Source organism: Lutjanus erythropterus, chromosome 8 (assembly GCF_056507025.1).
Source record: "Lutjanus erythropterus isolate fLutEry1 chromosome 8, fLutEry1.hap2, whole genome shotgun sequence".
Taxonomy (NCBI): Eukaryota; Metazoa; Chordata; class Actinopteri; order Lutjaniformes; family Lutjanidae; genus Lutjanus; species Lutjanus erythropterus.
The window spans coordinates 24,176,196-24,194,965 of NC_139324.1; the positions used below are offsets into that span (position 1 = coordinate 24,176,196).

At 37.7% G+C, this 18,770-nt stretch overlaps 1 protein-coding gene and 1 long non-coding RNA gene across 3 annotated transcripts; one reads left to right on the forward strand and one right to left on the reverse strand.

Moving 5' to 3' along the window:
- Positions 1–2,963: 2,963 nt before the first annotated feature.
- On the reverse strand, positions 2,964–8,404 carry LOC146322865 (uncharacterized). Its single transcript, XR_014771315.1, has 4 exons — positions 7,918–8,404; positions 6,619–6,693; positions 3,645–6,492; positions 2,964–3,229 (listed from the first exon to the last, which is right to left on the reverse strand). It is a non-coding gene; the product is annotated as an uncharacterized LOC146322865 (long non-coding RNA).
- A 410-nt stretch (positions 8,405–8,814) lies between these two features.
- Positions 8,815–18,075, forward strand: LOC146322866 (nectin-1-like). 2 transcript variants are annotated; one of them, XM_084724974.1, is made up of 8 exons: positions 8,815–8,995; positions 9,620–9,958; positions 11,654–11,956; positions 14,479–14,572; positions 15,629–15,783; positions 16,693–16,789; positions 16,893–17,007; positions 17,328–18,075. In XM_084724974.1, exons 1-7 carry the CDS (start codon positions 8,881–8,883, stop codon positions 16,993–16,995), a joined length of 1,206 nt encoding a protein of 401 aa, XP_084581100.1. In that variant the 5' UTR covers positions 8,815–8,880; the 3' UTR covers positions 16,996–17,007; positions 17,328–18,075. The 2 variants fall into 2 exon arrangements, with proteins under 2 accessions (XP_084581100.1, XP_084581101.1); XM_084724975.1 differs by lacking the exon at positions 9,620–9,958.
- The last annotated feature ends 695 nt before the right edge of the window (positions 18,076–18,770 follow it).

The window sequence follows — 18,770 nt, forward strand, 5'->3', positions numbered from 1 at the left end:
ACACCGGTGTATCCTTGCTGTGAGCTCCTCCAGAAGCCTCCTCTCTCCTCGCTCCTAGCTCCTCGTCTCCTCCAGGTGCATTTAAGCAACTGGAAAATCCCTCATCATGGCGAAGGGGAAACGACTTGCGGGTTGATGAAGGAAAGAGGAGACGAGGAGGCAAAATTCAACGTAATGAAAAGCACCCATTATCTGTTGGAAGTTGATGCAGGCCTCTGGATGACTCCAGGGCCTTCATATGATACCTAACATTGGAAAATTCCCTAACAAGTGAAACCTGACACGCAAGCAGCAAAACCTCAGCCAAGATCTGCACATTTTCAGCCTCGCACCTTTTGCAAAAGACCAAACACTTCTCTGCCCTTTCAAAGCCACGCCTTTCAAAATACCACACAACTAAAATGATGAGTCAAACATGGCCATCAGGTGTACAGACACTCAGGTGCTTAACTGTAAACTCAACAGTCAGACATGAGAAGTATAAAAAGGGAACAGGTGAGTGTACCTGTCTTCAACACAAATGGAGGATGTGAATAAAGATGAGGACAGAATTTATCTGTTTTATCTATTTAAACTGTGGATCGACAGTGGAGAGAACAGAAAGTTCAAGCCAACCTCAGCAGATGTTTCAACAGTAATTTGGACATTCCAACATGAGCACAGGTGAAAAAACAATTTCCCTCTAAAAATAGTACAGTGTAGCCCAGAGCCTGAGTGTGATTCATGCTTTCCTTTTTGACTACAGATGTTGTTACTGTGTCTATGTGATATTTAAAATATGCTCTGTTTTGATTTTCAGTGTGCAGCACTGTTTTTGTGTTGCGTTTGATCCACATATTCATGTGTTTAATCCTCATAACATCTCTAAAAATCCTAGACTATTTTATGTTTTTACAAAATGTTAAACGTGTTTTAGACATTAGTGTGTAACTGCTTCAGACAAAATCAGATCATATGAACCGTGTGTGTGTGCCATATGGTAACAATGTTTGGTTTTTACTAATTATTGTATAGTTTTGAATGAAGTACCTCATTTTGCAAAGGACCTGGGGTGTTCTGAGTCCACCACTCCTGGAGTGCAGAATATATCTGCTGGTCCAAAGTCAGCATGTCTGGAATTTTGGCTGGTTTATCTTGAGTTTATGTGAATCCCCAGTCAAACACAGAGGCCCAAATGTAGCTGTAATGCTAAGAGTCATAGCACAGAGTCAGTCTCAAACATGTCACTTAATGGAGACTGAGGACAACAATTACTCTAAAATTCAGACACTATCCATGATCCTAAAGGCAGCCCTCTGTATTGGGGTGGTGACATCATGTCTGGTGAGGTATGTCCTTGAAGAAATATAAGAAATGAAGGTTTGGTAGAGCGCATTCTCACAGCCATACAAGCATCTGGCCTTGCATTTAGAAATCTCCAGACGAATGGCAGATCAGATCTCCCAAGACTACATAACAACATTCACAAGCACACACCCTATGTCAAGCAGGATTGCAGTAACAACAAATAAAACAGCTGTGGGGATTTTTCTATAGCCACTCCCATGTACCTGCTGTCATTCTTTCCACAGTCTGTCAGTCTTGTATACTTGAAGCATCTCTTTCACAGGAGTCACTAATGATAGTTTGTAGTAGAGTTGTTACCAAACATACAAACGGGGATGATGCATAGTACTATACAGTATAAGTGAGGTATTGTTTTGGAATTATTTTTTTATCGCAGTACTGGAATTTCAGGAATTCGTCTGAATTTTCTATTTTTTGCAAGCACTCTCTGCAAAGATACAGAAAAAAAAACAAAAGACACTGAGGCAAATTACTGCATTTCAGATTAATTCTTGTTTCATATACTTGAGCACAGTTGATAAAGATTATTCTTACTCTACAGTGAAATACTAATTTATGTGATAAATCATTCAAACTTCAAAGATAAAAAAAATCATCATTTATGTAATGCTCCCTGTTGCTGCCAGTGTCTTGGTCGAACACATGTATGAAAAGTGTCGGTGGTTTGAATGACTTTTGGAGGTGGGATTAATTTTTTGACCATGAAGCATGTTGATAATGCAGACCATATCAAAAGTTCTGATAAAGTGCCTTCAGTACTAACCAGTGCTTGTTAGCAATTGGGAAAAAAACATTGATTTCACATGTTTCAGAGTAGAAAACTACATAATACATGCTGGTCCAGATTCTGCCACTGATTGGGGTTTCAGACAGTCTGATTCAACAGTGAGACAGCCAGTGATGAACACAAACATGCAATCTATTTCTTCAATGGCATGTGACACACCCGACTTGAACTGTTTCAGATACACCACAACCCACATCTGGACAGCATAAGCTTTCTCTGTGTTGACAGTTAAATGGATCAGCAGTTCAACTGTGGAGCACAACAAGTCCACCAACAATGTAACACAGTAACATAACAAGTAACTTATTACTTTTGATACCAAGTGATAAGTAAGGTCAGATTATTCATTCATAAATGAGTAATAAGTAAAAAGTAACTATTACACTTCCTGAGTAACTTCCCAATACTGCCTAGGGGTCATGTAGCTCATGTGATTCAGCCTTGATGCATTTAAAGCTCTGTGATCTTTTTTGTACCATCAGTGATAATGAGCAAAGGTGTAATTTCCCCTGAGGATGTGGGAGACGGGAGCATGTACCTCACTTTTGAAAACTTCTGTCTAGCTGCAAAAGTCCTGATAAGAGAAGATGGGACTTCAGACAAAATATCAGTTTTCCCCAATTGTTTATACACTCACTCTCACTCTCAATCTTTGGCGAATCGGTGGCCCCTTTGCAGAGCTAAAGGTCAGATTTCTAAGTTAACAATTAACTAGTGTGAGGAGTGGGTGCTGCCACTTATTAAACATGCTTGGCATTGTGACTGGTGTTGCCTTCCAAAGGAGTTTAATTTTAAATGTGTCTAATATAGAAAAAGGTGTGTAGTGTTTTGCAAAAAAGTGCGATTGAAATGAAGTGAATTGAAAAGAGCAGGCGTCCTGAGTTGCCTTTATTATTATTATCCTGTGCTGAGAGCAATGCGCTTAAAGGGTAACTTTGGTATTTTCAACCTGGGACCTCATAACAGAAAGAATTCTTGAAAGAAAGTTTCCACAATAGTAAAAATCCTGTCTTCCTATTACAGAAGCAGTTCATAAACTTGTGGCTGTGTCTTATCATATCTCAGACCTCATACCTTATTTTAACTTGGCAAATCCTAGTGTAAGCGCCATTTATCATTTAGGAAGTGTATTAACTGTTAAATTGTATTATTTGTTGAGTACAATGACATACTATTTAGATTTAAAGTCAGGCAATAATGCTGAATATTTTGTAGGACTTAATTCCTGTTTGTTTGACTTCTGAGTTTTATTTTGTTAGTCTCTGCAGTTTCCGTTGATTTGTGTTGAATTAATAGGAAGTGGAATTTTATTGTGAAAGATCTGTTCTGTAAATAAATGAGGATGGCGGAGCCACACGGTTGTTTTACCGTTGGCGTTGGCGTTGGCACCGACCCGACTCAACGCGTAAAGCAGTCTCCTGTCGTCAGTGTCATCCAGAAGTGTGGTTATATGTAGAAATAAGTAGACATAAAAGTGAAGAAATGTTTAGACTAAAGATAGCCACTACACCTAGCTTAGGGCTTTTACACTTGATTCTTCAGTTGGTACTCGTCCTGTCATGCTCCTGCCTTTGTATAGAGTGTACGCAAGACTGCCTGTATCCAAGACAACAGCTGTCACACTTCACTTGTCACTGACCAGCTAGCTGCTTTAATGGACAAGAAAAGATGGGTGTTACATTTTAGCTTCGATGAGTCAGAGGAATTAATTAATATGTAAACTCTTCATAATGGAAGGCTCAACATGTTATGTTTGTGTTATTAATCCTGTCCTCCACCCAGCTTATTAAACTAAACTTCTGCCCCTTAATAACAGCATGCATTCTAGACCACAGATGTTATAATTGTCTTAATTTAACTTTTCAAATTCCTGTTCCTCTGTGTAGCTGATGCAGTGAGCCAAAATCATCTAAAACTCTTGACATTCTTAAGTGGCTTCTCACACACACCTCACCATACATGGAGCTAAAATTTTGGCACAATGAGAGCGAAATAAAACAGCAGCAACTATTAGATTGACATTTGTTGCCATGGAGACATAGCTTCACTGGGATGTTACTGCTGCCATGACAGTGAAGGAAGTATAGTGATAAAATGGGTGGCGCTTACACAAACATTTACAGTACACAATTAAAGTGTAACAAGCTGTACTTTGTATCAAATTATTACAACAAGAAATAAAATGTTCTTTATTAGATAATTTTAGACTTTATTAGAGAGTAATTATGGACACATTATAACAGAACTGTCCTGTAAACTAAAATGAAATCACATATCTGCTTTTTTCCCATTAATAAACAATATGTGAACCAGACTTACCAGGTAATGAATAAATCAAATAAAATGTAATGAAGGTCTAACAGTGAGTAATAATACAATTTAGTTTCTGTTGTAATCTGTCAAATCTGTTAATTCTGTTCAAATCTGCTAGCTGGTAGTGCAGTCTACAAAAAATAATTTCATGCCTTGTGTCAACACAGAGGCTGGAACTAGGAATAAGAATAAATTTGACAATACTGCTCTCTAGTGGTGATTCAATGATAAATCTCTCAAACCGTCATCATTCTCCAAGAATCAGTCATAATACTATTCAAAGGCATAATTGTGAGCCCTCTGCAGTGGCCTTTGACTTGACTTCTGCCCATGCCGATTCCCCAACTCCCTATTCCCTTTCCTTCCCTATTCCCCACTGTTTTCTATAAATATTAACATATACTGAGCAATGATTAAGTTACTACGTTGACTACACTTTTATTTAATACAGATAATAGTGTTTTGTTTTTCTCTTCCGGAGCAGCAGAGAGGCATCATTTATCAGTTTTTCTGATGGATTTTGGAGCTGCTCCCATAACATAAAATCCATATGGGAGCGGCCATATTGGCAGCAGTTATCGGTAAATATAATTACATATTAAGCATTAATTAAGCTGATATGTTGACTATACTCGTATACATATAATAGTGTTTTTTTTCTTTGTTGTGATGGAGACATACCAATCACTTTTTCTGGGAAGAGTTCTTATAATGTAAAATATGTTCATCATATATGTTTGCATTAACATTTTTCTCGTGCTGCTTTCCTTTTGTTGTCTTATGTTAATAAATTCACATAAACATGTACAAGTGAATATCAATAAATGCAAGAAACTGCTCAGCTTAAGCCAAGAAGTTTGGTCAATATTGATACACAAGGCAAGCAGCTGCATCCAACAAAACATTTTATTATAATTATTATTATTTATATCCACGGAGAGAATTCAATGTTCTTTGAATTAACAGTTTTCAAAGAAAGCCATCTGAACTTTCTGCAGGGAGAGAAAGATGGCAGAAAACCTTCCAATAGTTTTATGTGTCTGTATCTAAACTCCATTTGGTTTAATGTGCATTCATAGCAGCTTTACACTTTACACTCTACACATTAACATATCTTGGTTTGATAATCAATTATTGAGTTTATGAATTATTTCTAAAATCATAATCATAAATAAATAAACCAGTTTAAACTATTCCATATTAAAAGATTGGACTGGACCTCCTGTCTTTGCTGATCTGTCCCAAAAGACTGGAACCAGATTATCCAGGAGACATCAGTATTACTTCAGACTAAATATTCTTCAAATGTGTATCCATACAGTGATGGCAAAACCATCCAAACCTTTTACTCAGTTACCATACTTAAACACAAATTCAAGGTACTAATTGAGTATTTCCATGTTTTGCAACTTTATACTTCTATCCCACCACATTTCACACATTGTACTTTTTACTCCAGTATATTTCTCTGTGGCATTAGTTACTTTAAAAATTACAATTTTTCATATCCTTCCTGTCCTGTGAAAATCATGTAGGTTTGTTCCCAGATGTGTTGATGTTGAATATTTGTGAAAAACTGAACTCTCCTATTTCAGCTAAATAAAATCTTTAAAAGTTAACAAAAATTATAGTAGTTAAGTTATTCTTATCAACCTGATTAAAATGGTCACATTTATTACCTGGTTACAGATTTTTTTAGTTGATGACCAGATAATAAATACCCTCATACTAAAGCTGAATATCTGCACTATAAACTCTGAAACATTGTTTCATTTTCTATCCAATGTGCTGAAGGACAGAATAAAAATAACCAGATTTTGTGATACTCCAAATACATGTTGACCGACCAAACTTACACCTGTAGGCGGGACCAACACCTAAACTTCTCCTTCCTACAGTCACATGGATCCAGACTTTGTAGACATGGGGTGTGTTCCTTACATCCAGGATCAGGGGTTAATCCCTGTCATCATTTCAGCAGGTCCCTCTAAGCGTCACCACTGCTGGACGACACCATGTGGACGAGTCTGGAGACATACATCTCCCTAATAACAAAAGTAACAAAATAGAAACAATTCATGCATCATTTTATGGGTCCATCACTGTGAAGACTGTCTGGCGGTCTAGATTATTTTGGAGGATACAGAAAACTGTTTCTGACAGTTACACACCTTGTTGTTCTCTTTTGTAAATATCTGCCTCGCTCGGTCATCACAGTCAGTCTCTCGTGGTTTCACACATCAGCTCTTCAACAGAAACACATGAGATAATTAGCAATCTGTGGTTTTATTTTACGTTTACTGTTATCACCGACATTCATGCAGCTGGTTGCATCACCATCACTGACACTGAATCTAACAAACGATGTGTGTAATAAATGATTAACCAGGAACAATGGTGCTGACTTAGATACAAGCTGCCCATGTTATTTACTTGAGCTACATCAATTATAATCAAGTATAACATTACTAATACAAAGTTGGTCTTCTTCGTGTATCTTGTTACTTATTCAGCGCTCCATCTTTACGGTACGTCCAGACATTGAATATTTGTGTGATTTCTGTGGACTGGAGGATGAAACCATCGCTCACTTATTCTATCGATGCACGTACAGTAGAAGTTTTTGGAAAGATGTCCAGCATTTTGTACAAGAAAAAACAGGAAGAACGATCAGTTTCCAGGAAAAAAAAACAGAAATAAGAAAGCTGCCAAAACATACGCTATCATGGAGAAATTTTGTGGAAGTGATCTGTAAAATCCTTTTCCTTTGGTTGTTAGTTTGCTGTTTGTTATGCACAGTACCCCCTGTGTGCTTGTAAGTTTGTATTGGTTTGTGTCTGTATGTAAGATCGCACAACAGGAAAAAAAAAAAAAAAAGGTACGTCCAGACGGTAGATCATTAAGCTTTTCTAGTATGCTTTTTAGCAAACAATGTGTGGGGAGTCTGTACTGTGTTTAATGAAGGAATCTTCAGGTGGGCAGGCTGGGCTTATATACAGGAAAGGCAGGGAGAGCATGCCACCTTCCTGCAAACAACATCCTGCATAATATTTCTGTTTTTCACAAGGAAATGCGACATTACTTTTCTTCACTGAAATATATGGAGAAAAAGAATGCACTGAAACTGCATGTTAGCAGATCTTACTTACAGAGAACCCCTAGCTCTTATTCCCTACTGAAAATCTTTTAATTATTTATGGATCTTTTTTGTTATTTTATACAACTTTATTTTCTTATTACTATGACTTTAATTATTAATTAATTATGTACCACACTGTACTATGCCAATTTGTTTTGTAAATTCACTAATAAAGGTTAAAGAAAAAAAAAAGATCCTGCATAATATCTGTGCAATACAGTCCTTACACTGTACAGGGTTATTCAAAAAGAATGAACCGATTTCATTACGCAATATTTTATTGAGGAAAAGCAATAGAAAACTCCAGCCAAGTCACAAGTATTCTACTCACAATCAACTTTTATTTCCTGTCTTACAAGTGTTCAATGTGGCCACCACCTGCAGCATGGACAACATCAATGCGATAAGAGAAGTCCTCCCAGACGCGTATCAGCATATCACGATCCACTGAGTTGATCGCTGTTGTTATTCGATGTTTAAGGTCATCCAGGTTCATCGAGAGGGCGGAGTTGAATCACCTTCGAAAAGCACACTGCACCGTGACAACTGAATTTGTTTTCGCGAACTTGAGAACGCAGAACGCCTTTTGCTGAGGACTGGCCATTCCGGGGGTAAACAAACAACTGAACGTTGCTGGAGGAACGACGCAGCTACAGCGCCCCTGTGGCAGCCATTCAAAACTTAGAAAACTCCTCTTTCAAATGGTCACTGACTCATTCCATGACAATGCTTAAGAACTGAAGCAATGCGTCATGAAATCAGTTCATTCTTTTTGAATAACCCTGTATTACCACCAGTGCTGGCCTCCTTTTTTACACTCAACATAAATTACAATTAACCATGCTAATATGAAGGTGATTGTTATTTTTCAGTTCTAGCATGAATGATATGTGTGATATGTGCTAACATCTCAGTTTTACATACTGTATAAAATCGTGAAAAGACTTAGATTCGATTAACTATTAAATTATGTAGTATGGAGCGGCGAATAGCGAATAATATACACGAAAGAAGGCCAACTTCCGGTTGTGACTTCCGGTATGGACTAGAGCTATGGCGGCACCCTTGTCCGCCATCTTCCCTGCAGACGGGTACTCTTGGGGGGTCAGCAGACGATGCCGCGACTGCAAACATCGCTCACGTCGATCAACTGTGCCAAGAAGAAGCGCACTCACAAGAATTTCAAAATGAAAGGCGTGGTATGTCTTCGACATCGCGGGACGTATCTGGGCCGCATGCCCAGGCCTGAAGTGAAGACTGTCGTGACTGCAGTCTGAATCAAGCTTGGTCATGGATGGACGGAGTTTATTTTTGCCATTTCCACGATAAACTATGGACCCCGTATTCCTCCAAGAACATCATTATGCTTTTCGCGGTGTCAGCATTAATCCTGATCACAGCTGTAGACGGTAAGTGGGCTGAAAACTTCCCTGTTTTAGTCAGTCTTTTGACTAAAATGCAATTTAGTTTTAGTCATAATTTTGTCATCTAAATTGTTTTGGTTTTAGTCTAGTTTTAGTTGCCGAAATATATAGTCGACGAAAACTACAGTAGATTTAGTCGACTAAAAAGTGCGTAAAGGGTAATATGTAAACCTTCCCTTCAGTTTCTGAAAGGAAATGAAACCTCTATGAATATGTTAAGGAATGTTAGCAAAACAGCGGAAAAATCCAGACTAGCAGATTTATATAGCTACGCTAAATAATCGATAAAAGTCGTATTTTGACGAACATCACGTCTCAAATTTAATATTTCATCCGTACGCCGTGTAATAAACGGGATAACGTCCAGTGAGTTTACACAGCGTCTTGTTTTCCTTCACGTCAAATGTAAAATTTGTCCATATATCTTCTCCCCTCTTCCTCCCAGGCGTTGACATTCTTTTTCTTCCGTGTGAAACACGTTAGTTGGGATCAAGTTGTGGGGGGGGCGGTAGATAATGACTGAGTTCTCATTTTCACCCTGTGTGTTTTTATTTGTCTTTCTGCCTTCTGATCTAAAATCTTGACATGTTTTTTTTATGCCCCTCATAGCTCTCCAGGTGATTGGAGGAAACATGACCGTGGTCCAAGGACAGACCGTTGTCTTACCTTGCAAACTTGTTGAGACCTCCGAGCCCATCACTCAGATTACATGGGAGAGGAGGACCAGAGGAAAACCTCAAAATGAACATTTCTTTACGATTGTGGCTACAAATGGACAGCATGTCCAAACACAGGACACTCGATTTGAATTTTTTGGGAGCATTACTGACAAAAATGGATCACTCAAGTTGCCTGATGTCACACTGATGGATGAAGGGATTTACACATGCATCTTCACGTTGTTCCCCAGTGGAAACCACCAGACACAGATACCTCTAAACGTGCTTGGTATTATGCTTTGCATTAAATATGTTCTGGATGATTTGACAAAGGTTTATTAACGTATAAAGTACACTAATAGGTCAAAGTGATGGTTCAAAAGTGTTTCTTCACCATATCCTGGTACCACTTTTTGCTTCATAACATAATAATTGAAATCAACACCTTTATATCAGTATAATTGCGTACAAAGCAACAAAAGTTGGTACTGGCAACTGTTGAACACGACAACTGCCTTGAAACCTACACTCCTCCATAAGTTGGTCAAAAAGACCTGTATTCAAATCTGTTTTCAAATCTGTTGACGCCTTGTTTGACACATGAGACACAGTGAAAGTCAACAGCAAAACTTTTGGGAGAAATCAATAAAACAATTGTCACTAAAAAGGTGACTAATTATGATTGCTGCAAAGTGCCAGCAATCAAAATGTTGTGTAGTTTAGAAAATGTACTATTACCCTCTAAAACCTGAAAAGCAGTGTTTTTTTTTCTGTGTAAACATCATGGTTATGCATGGATAAAAATACAAACTTAAGTCTTGTACACTGCATATTGAGTCTTAACAACTAAAACTTTGGGGCAGCCATGATTGCAACCAGGTAATTCACACACTAAGTAAAGGCATTTGATTTCCATACACTTGGTCAAGAATAATGATTTGTATTATATTTTGGTCCACACAAGAATAATTTCATGTTTGAATTATGTTTTTTTTTTTTTTTTTACCTTTTTTAAAACATTTCTATGATAGTAGTAGTAGTAGTAGTAGTAGTAGTACAAGTGAACTAGAAATATCATAGTAAGAGTCTCTCCATGTCAAACAATTCAACATCACAACCCATATATCAGTCCCTCCAGGAAGCTGCAATCGCAACAGTTCATATAAATTCAACCAATCTAAATTATTTCTGCACAAGCTTTTGTCCAATCACTTCAAGCTTTCACTTTGCACTCTTTTATATTTTTTATATTATATTTATAGTTTTATGTCAAAAACTTTTGAAATCCTAAGCTTTTTTGGTAATCTTATTTAAAACATTTAGAACAGACTTCAGTTTTATTCTGCTTGGAACAAATTGTGTTTGATTTTTTTTTTTATTAATTATTTTTTTAAAAAATGCTTTTTTCTCACAATTTCACTTGTTTACATTTCAATATGCATCACAGTGTTTTAGAAAAGCTACAGTGAAATCAGACATTTTATATTCTATTCACTGATTGCAATACCACATTAGTGTACTGCTGCAAACTCAGCAGTGTTACCCTTTATCTTAGTGTACCAGATCCCAAATTCATTAATTACCTTGAAGACACTTGGGACAAGGGATTTCTTGTCGATATTTATATTTGTCATCGGTAATCTGCAATATCTTCCTGAGGGTAAAAGGTTATTATGAGATACCCCCTTATAGAAGCTTGGGGTAGTAATACAAAAACTTACATTTTTTAAAAAAGTATTGTAAGAAATGGAATATGAAATGGTAAAAAAACTTTTCATTCCAAAGATTTTGCAGGTCTTTATGCATACGCATTGTGCTGCATCCAACTTCATGTCTCATATGACATAATTTCTGGTTGATTGTGACTTATTTATGAAATAATAACAGTTGAAAGAGTTTGTGTTGCAATTTGTGTGTGATCATGTTTTGTAATGCCTGTTCAAGTTTGCATGTTGACTTTTCTTGTGTTCTGTAATTCTCCTAGTGCCTCCCGTCTCAAGCCTGCAAGATCATCATCCTGTTTTGGGTAATGAAGAAGTTTCCCTTGTTACCTGCACGGCTGCTGGGTCCAGGCCTCCTGCGGAGTTGAGGTGGGACACTGGTACTCTGGGAGAAAAAGTGAGGCCAGAACCCAACTCTATTACGCACGCCAACGGTACAACCACCACAGTCAGTTCATTGTTTGGAGTCCCAACCAGAGAAATCAACAATCATTCAGTCAAGTGTGTTGTAACCAGTGCAGCCCTGCCAAAAGAAGAAACCCTGGACTTCATCATACAAGTTGAATGTGGGTATACAAAACACTTCCATACATCAGTTACTTATGCAGCTAACATGAGAGTCAGGGAGACGTTTTCACTATTATATTTGAACTTTTTCAGACTTTTCTTCTGCTTTCTTTCTTCTTTTTTGGAATTTTCTTGGGGTTGACACCTTGTGAAATAGCTGCTGGCTGTCTATTAACTAATGGTACTTTGAGAGTGTCCTCACTGCTGTCCTTAGTTACTGTTGCTATGAAACTTTCCATTCTCACACTACACATATTCTGTTTACACTGATGGTGGTGAATTTAACACTGAAATTGGGAGTATTTTTTAGAAACATAAGAGGAAAACACAACACAGCATCTCATTTCTTGCTGATGAACGCATAGCATAGCATAGCATAGCATAGCATAGCATAGTATAGCATAACAAGATAATGTAAGCTAATTCTAATGCTTAAACTCCTCAAGTGAGCTGACTTTTTAATGTTTAGATCTGACACATTTTAAAAAAACCCTCCGAACGAGTCTTAAATATGTTAAGTTACTTTATGGGTGTATACATGATATAGTGTTAATGCTAAAAGACTGAGGCTAAAGCTAACTTACATCTCAGCAAACATTGGTCAGGTATGACATATGATACACATGTTTATGATAAATGACATAAATACAGTCATTAACATGGGGAAAGGAAGCGCAGGGATTAGATTTATTGCAGTGGACCGTGACTGGCTAAATCCATTTCCCACCCCTTTGCTCATGTGTTTTAGGTTTTTGAAAAAAGACTCCACCCTCCAAACTCATGAGACACAGAATATCACTCTTCAGCTTCATGCTGCTTCAACATGTAGAGATATGCAAAGCGTGACAGATCTGTAGTTACAGTTGCCACTCTATGTGAAGAGTCATTTTCATTCTGTCATAAGTGCTAGTGCTGTGCAACAGTAGAGTTGCATGTGACATGGAGGACAGCTGCTCATTCCAGCTGTATCGACTCCTCTTTGCATCCATGCTTGTGCCCCATCTTCCTCAGTGAGTGAGAGATGGACAGTAATATGGAGAACATTAAGAGAAAGAAATACACAAGCAAATTTCAGACACCCTGGATTTTAATAAGAGCAGCCTAATTAACACATCCTTCAAATTAACTAAGGTTAAATGCTGTGGTCCCACAGTTTTTAAAATCAAGCTAATTCAGTGTAGTGTTGTCAAAAATATTGATAAATATCAATACTGAATATTTGAAACGCTTTCATTGTGGTACCAGCTGCACTTTCTTGTGCTCTCTTCTCTCCGACAGCGAGTTGACACACACCGTTTCGGTGCCTACATAGTCTCGTCATTTTCCTAAACTTGTCTGCCCTCAATGTTGAATCAGTTTTTCCCTGTGGTATCTAATATAGTATATCTTTCAAGGTATTGTACTGAATGAGAAATTCCAGTATCCTGAAAACACAAATTCAGGGTAAACATGTGGACTCCTGCTAGGTGTGTTGGTAATGTTTTTAAATTTAAGGAACATGAGCTTTAAAATACTTTATTTATATGAATAGATCTGTACATTTATCAGTTGTTTTTTCTGTATGTCTGTAGCAGCAGTTAAGAAACCATTGAAGTTAGATTAACAAGATTTCAAGTAATAAATAAGACCTCTGTAATATCCAATGCAGAGCGTGTTGAGAGGTAACTTAAAAACCAGTACTTCAACTTCCTCAATCCAAAATAGCCTTGAAACCAAGTGTAGGTACCCGACTGGCTATAAAATACAGATGAATAATGCAGATCCTCTTTCTCACTTTAAACAAAAATGAAGCCAAAATATTCAGGAAAGTGCTGCCATTTTGTGCTAGTGACACCATTTGGAGCCCGTGTAGTAATCAGGGTTGGAGCTGCAGTGTTGAGGACTCGACCGCCTTGTGAGCAGGATTGAGCTGTCAATCATGATGTGCGCTGTGTATAGCATCCAATAGCTAATTAAAAACAAACATACTAGAACAATGAGCACTTGAACAAACATCAGTGTGAAAAGAACTACTTTAAGTGACAGAAACCATGGGCAAAAACTTATTTTACATGCACTATTTTTCCTTTGGCTCATGTTACGTTTGCTGACGTGGATTTATGGCCTGTACTTTCGCCAGCCGCCAGTGGGCCGATCAAAATGTTTTGGCTTCACTTTTGGGAAGCTCTCATGTTGTCCATCTTTATATATTTTTTTGGGGGGGGGCATTTTTTTTTGCCTTTTAATGATAGTGACAGCTGAAGGTATGACAGGAAAGGGGGGTGAAGAGACAGGGGATGACATGCAGCAAATGGGCCGCAGGCGGGATTCGAACCGGCGGCCGCTGCAGAGGACTAACAGCCTCAGTACATGGTGCGCACGCCCTACCAACTGAGCTATAGGGGCGCCCCTCCATCTTTATATATGTCAATGATCAGTATAGAGGGGATCCAAACTTGGGTGATCAGTGTTATTCTGATTTACTGTGAATAGTATTTTCTCAACAATAACACAACCTTTTCTTTCTGCCTGTTCCTTGCAGTTCCACCATTGGAAGTGAAAATACGAGAACAAGCCAAAGACTCATTTGAATGTGTGACTGAAGCCAATCCAACTGCAGACTTCACATGGACCAGGTGCAGTACGTTGAACAAACCTCTCTCTGTGTAAACCAGGGGTATTCAACTAAAATTCAAAGAGGTCCAGTAGGAGAAAATTTCCTAAAGCAAACGTCCGGAACATCATAATGTCTAACTTGTGTTATGAGAGTGATATATACTGAAGTAGTGTAGTAGTTGTATCAACATCTATCAGGGGTGTCAGACTCATTTTGGTTCAGGGGCCACATACAGCCCAATTTGATCTCAAGTGGGTCAAACCAGTAAAATTAAAGCATAATCTATTGATTAAGCCAGAAGACAAAGCATGAGCTATTTGTAAAACTCAACCAGAGCAATATGGGTGCTGTTTGAAGTTTTAATAGCAGGATAGTCAGACTCATGGGTGGTGGTGGAGAATAGCATGTACTTTGTTGTTTCTGCATTTAAGAAGCAACTACTCAAAACTATATATAGCGCTTTTCACAGACATGAGTCACAAAGTGCTTTACACAACATTTAAAAACAAATACAAAAGAGAAATCTACAAGGAGTAAAGATTAAAACTGAATCACAATGAAAAAGACACAATATACAATGTGACTGCACACTAAAAACATAAGATCTGGTGAATACAGGTCACCCAAACGCCTGTCTGAACTTTTAAATGAGTCCACAGAATCAGCCGACTGTAAGTGCAGGAAAAGAGTTCCATAGTTTAGGTGCTACGACCTCAAAGTCTCAATCACCGCGGGTCTCCAGGTGAGTATGTGGGACCGATAGCAAATAAAACTAATCTATAATTAATGAGTGATAACTGGAAGAAATCAAAAGCAGACTGAAGACGGGTCAGGGACTGGGGTTGCACCTAGAGCATATAAAATTGCATCATCACCAATGAAATGGACATAAAAAGACTGATTTGGATGAATTATGTTATTTACATGCAAAATAAACAACAATGGACCAAAGGATAGACCCCTGTGGCAATTTGGCTCAATGAATCCATTAGGCTCTGAAAGATTTTCTGGCCTGTTGCTGTAAGTCTTTATTTAGCTGTACAGTTCAATGCTTGTCTTTGTTCGCCTGTTTCAGATCTTACAACACATGGCCTCAGTCTGCTGTCAGACTGGATGGTGCAACGCTGCATTTTCTGAGCATGACCGCTGACCTGAATGGCCTCTACCAGTGTGAAGCATCTAACAAACATGGAAATAAAACTGGTTACCTCTATGTGCATGTGGCTGCAGGTGAGGTCCATTTTCTGTCAAAAAAATTTCAGTCTGTTGTGGATGCTGTTTGATTCTTTTGTCATTTTTTTGTGTCTTAATTTAAAAAAAAAGGAAAGATTGCAGCAGAAAACTGTTCAACTGTTGCCTGATGCTTGAACAAACCTGTCAAAGAGTCCTTTTAATATGTAATTATGCTGTCGCCTGATACCATGTAACCTGTTAACCCCTCGAATGTTCCAAACAGGTGTTTTTTGATCATTCCACAACTTCCTCAGTCTTTTGTTGCTCCTGTCCCAACTTTTTTGAAGCATGTTACAGGCATCAAATTCAGAATAAGTGTATATGTCAAGGACCAAGCAGTGAGGCAATGAGGAGAACAGGAGAGAGGTCAACAAAATAGAACTATACTCAAAATAACAGCAACAAAACAGGGTGTTAACTGACCAAACTGACCTAAGATAATTAAACAAGAGGGAACATATATACTGGCCAAACCAAATAACACAAGAGGGGAAAACAAAATGGACGTCAACTAAAACTAATACAAAGGAAAAACTAAGTAGACCCAAAGCTCCCCTCTGACATGGCAGTAAAGTGTAGTGTGGACTTGAATTTGGGTATGAATTGTTTGGGATGTGGTTGACTGCAAATAAAATGAATCAGTGTACAGTGTGTAACAAAGTAGTGAGGTGAGTCAACAATCCAATATTATCATTGAAAAATAAAAGTATTAATCTGTATCATCATCAATCAAAATCACATCATGGCAGACTTTGTTATATCAGCAAATATTGTATTGTTGTCCAGAGTAAAGACATAATATTGTATCATGAAGCTTGTGATTCACACCCCTTCTAATAAACTGGCTGTTTATATCAGTATTTCCTAACACAGTATTCTTCTTTCTTGTGTCCTGTGTCCCAAAAGGAAGCTGCACCACTTGTTGGGTTTTATTCTGCTTTCTGCTTCTCCTGAATGTTGCTTCTGCAGGATGGTACCTTTACAAAGCTGGGATATTTAAAAGGTCCCGAGTACAGTAGTAGTGCATATACTTGAGTGAAAAAAATACAGTACTACTACTGCTACTAAGTGTATAAGCATATATTTTGTATTGTTTCATTATCCAGGTTAGTAAGTCTCATAATGCAGAGACAGGCGGTCTCAACAAATCCTACCTCACCTAGAGCGGCTCAGGGAGACCAGAACCAGGAAGAAGAAGAAATGACTTGACTATATGGAGAGGTAGAACCTACTATGCATTCTGGGTCTTTTTAATTTCCATCCCTCTCTCAAAGTTAAATCTCAAAGGGTTTTCTTTGCATTAATGACTTAGTTATTAGCTGTATGCTGCATATTTCAGCTGTAGTTTTATTTTTGTAGCAGTAGACTACAATCCATTTCATACTCGTTTCTGGAAACAACTGGACAGTATGATGTTTTTTCTTGCTTTAGGTGTCAGTTTTGTTTCTTTTTTAAATGTTCTCACAGAAATCTGCAGATACCTTGAAACTCCTTTCGGTTTTATTTGAAATGATTAATATGTTTGTTATTCTCTGCCTTAGGAATCTCTTTGACTTCCATGGAAGAAAACCAATCATTGAGCTACTGGTGATTTGCAAGCTCTGCTGCTAACATGTGTCATTCCTGGCTCAACTGGTTAGTCAAAAAGGTGCAGCAGGACAGGTGTTGTATTACCGAATTCATATTAGTTTCAGTGGTTTTAAACAACTTTTTTCCACCATCAAATGTCATTACATTGGTCATGTTTACTGCTCTTAGCAATAACAGTTGGTTCATTTGTCAACAAATCTATCAAATGCTAATACAACAGAAAAGTAGTGATACTCTAAAAAGTGATTTCAAGCCAAGAAGGAAGAATTTGTGGTCAAATAGGAAGTCACTGACTGAATTTCAACCGGTGTCAGTTATTTGTAGGATGTGGCTTGTAACTGTTTGTGACTGATATATCAACAGCCGTTTTGACTGCAGCAGTCAGCGCGTTTCAGTCAACGGTGCAAAGTACTGATAACTGCAGTGGATTATGAGGCATGTTTACATGCACACAAGAAACCAAGTTACTCTGAGAAATCAGGAATGCAAAAATTGGAGACAAGTTTACACATGCTGTATTGATGTGGTCACAGCATGTAAATCTACTGAAGTCAGCCTGCAGCATGTCAGTAATCAAATTTGGCCCCTTCACTGTGTTTTGGATTTTAGTTTTTCTTTATTACTTGATGTCAACTTCAGTTTTAGTTAGACTTTAACTTGATTTATTTTGAGAATGTAAATTAATGATCCTTCCTTTTTTAAAAACCTGCTGTGCTGATGATACTTTCATCAGCACAGCAGGACAGGAAGAAACCTATTTAACAACCTGTACCATGTAGAGGAAACACACACACACACACACACACACACACACACACACATATATATATACATATGTATATATATAAAAAAAAAAAAAATATATATATATATATATAGGTTGTGAAATATGTTTCTTTTTCTTCCTGTCCATCAGTTTGTTTACATGCACTTAAGTAATAGCTTTCAGCAGTTAGCTTTCTGTAGTATATTCTCAAAGAGATAACCATTTTTTTGGCTGTGTATACACAAAACCAGATTTTATGACAAATACATGCCAATGTATTTTATACTGCCATTTAAACTGACAATCTACATTTAGTATGTGCTTAATGCTTTGAAACATTCAGGAATTACTATTCTCAACTCTACACCTCTGAATTCTCGAATAATACTAAATTAATGGATAATTTTTTGAACCAACTAATTATTCCCACACTCTCCCCAGACAGTAAAATGAGATTAGATGCATCCATAACAAAAGAGGAGATAGATGTTGCTATTTCCACAGTCAGGAAAATCCCCAGGGCCCGATGGGTTTCTTGAGGAATTTTTTAAGGCATTTTCCTCACTACTCTCACCACAGCTAAGCACAGTGCTGTCTGACTCATTCAAGCACTATTTGTGGTCAAAAT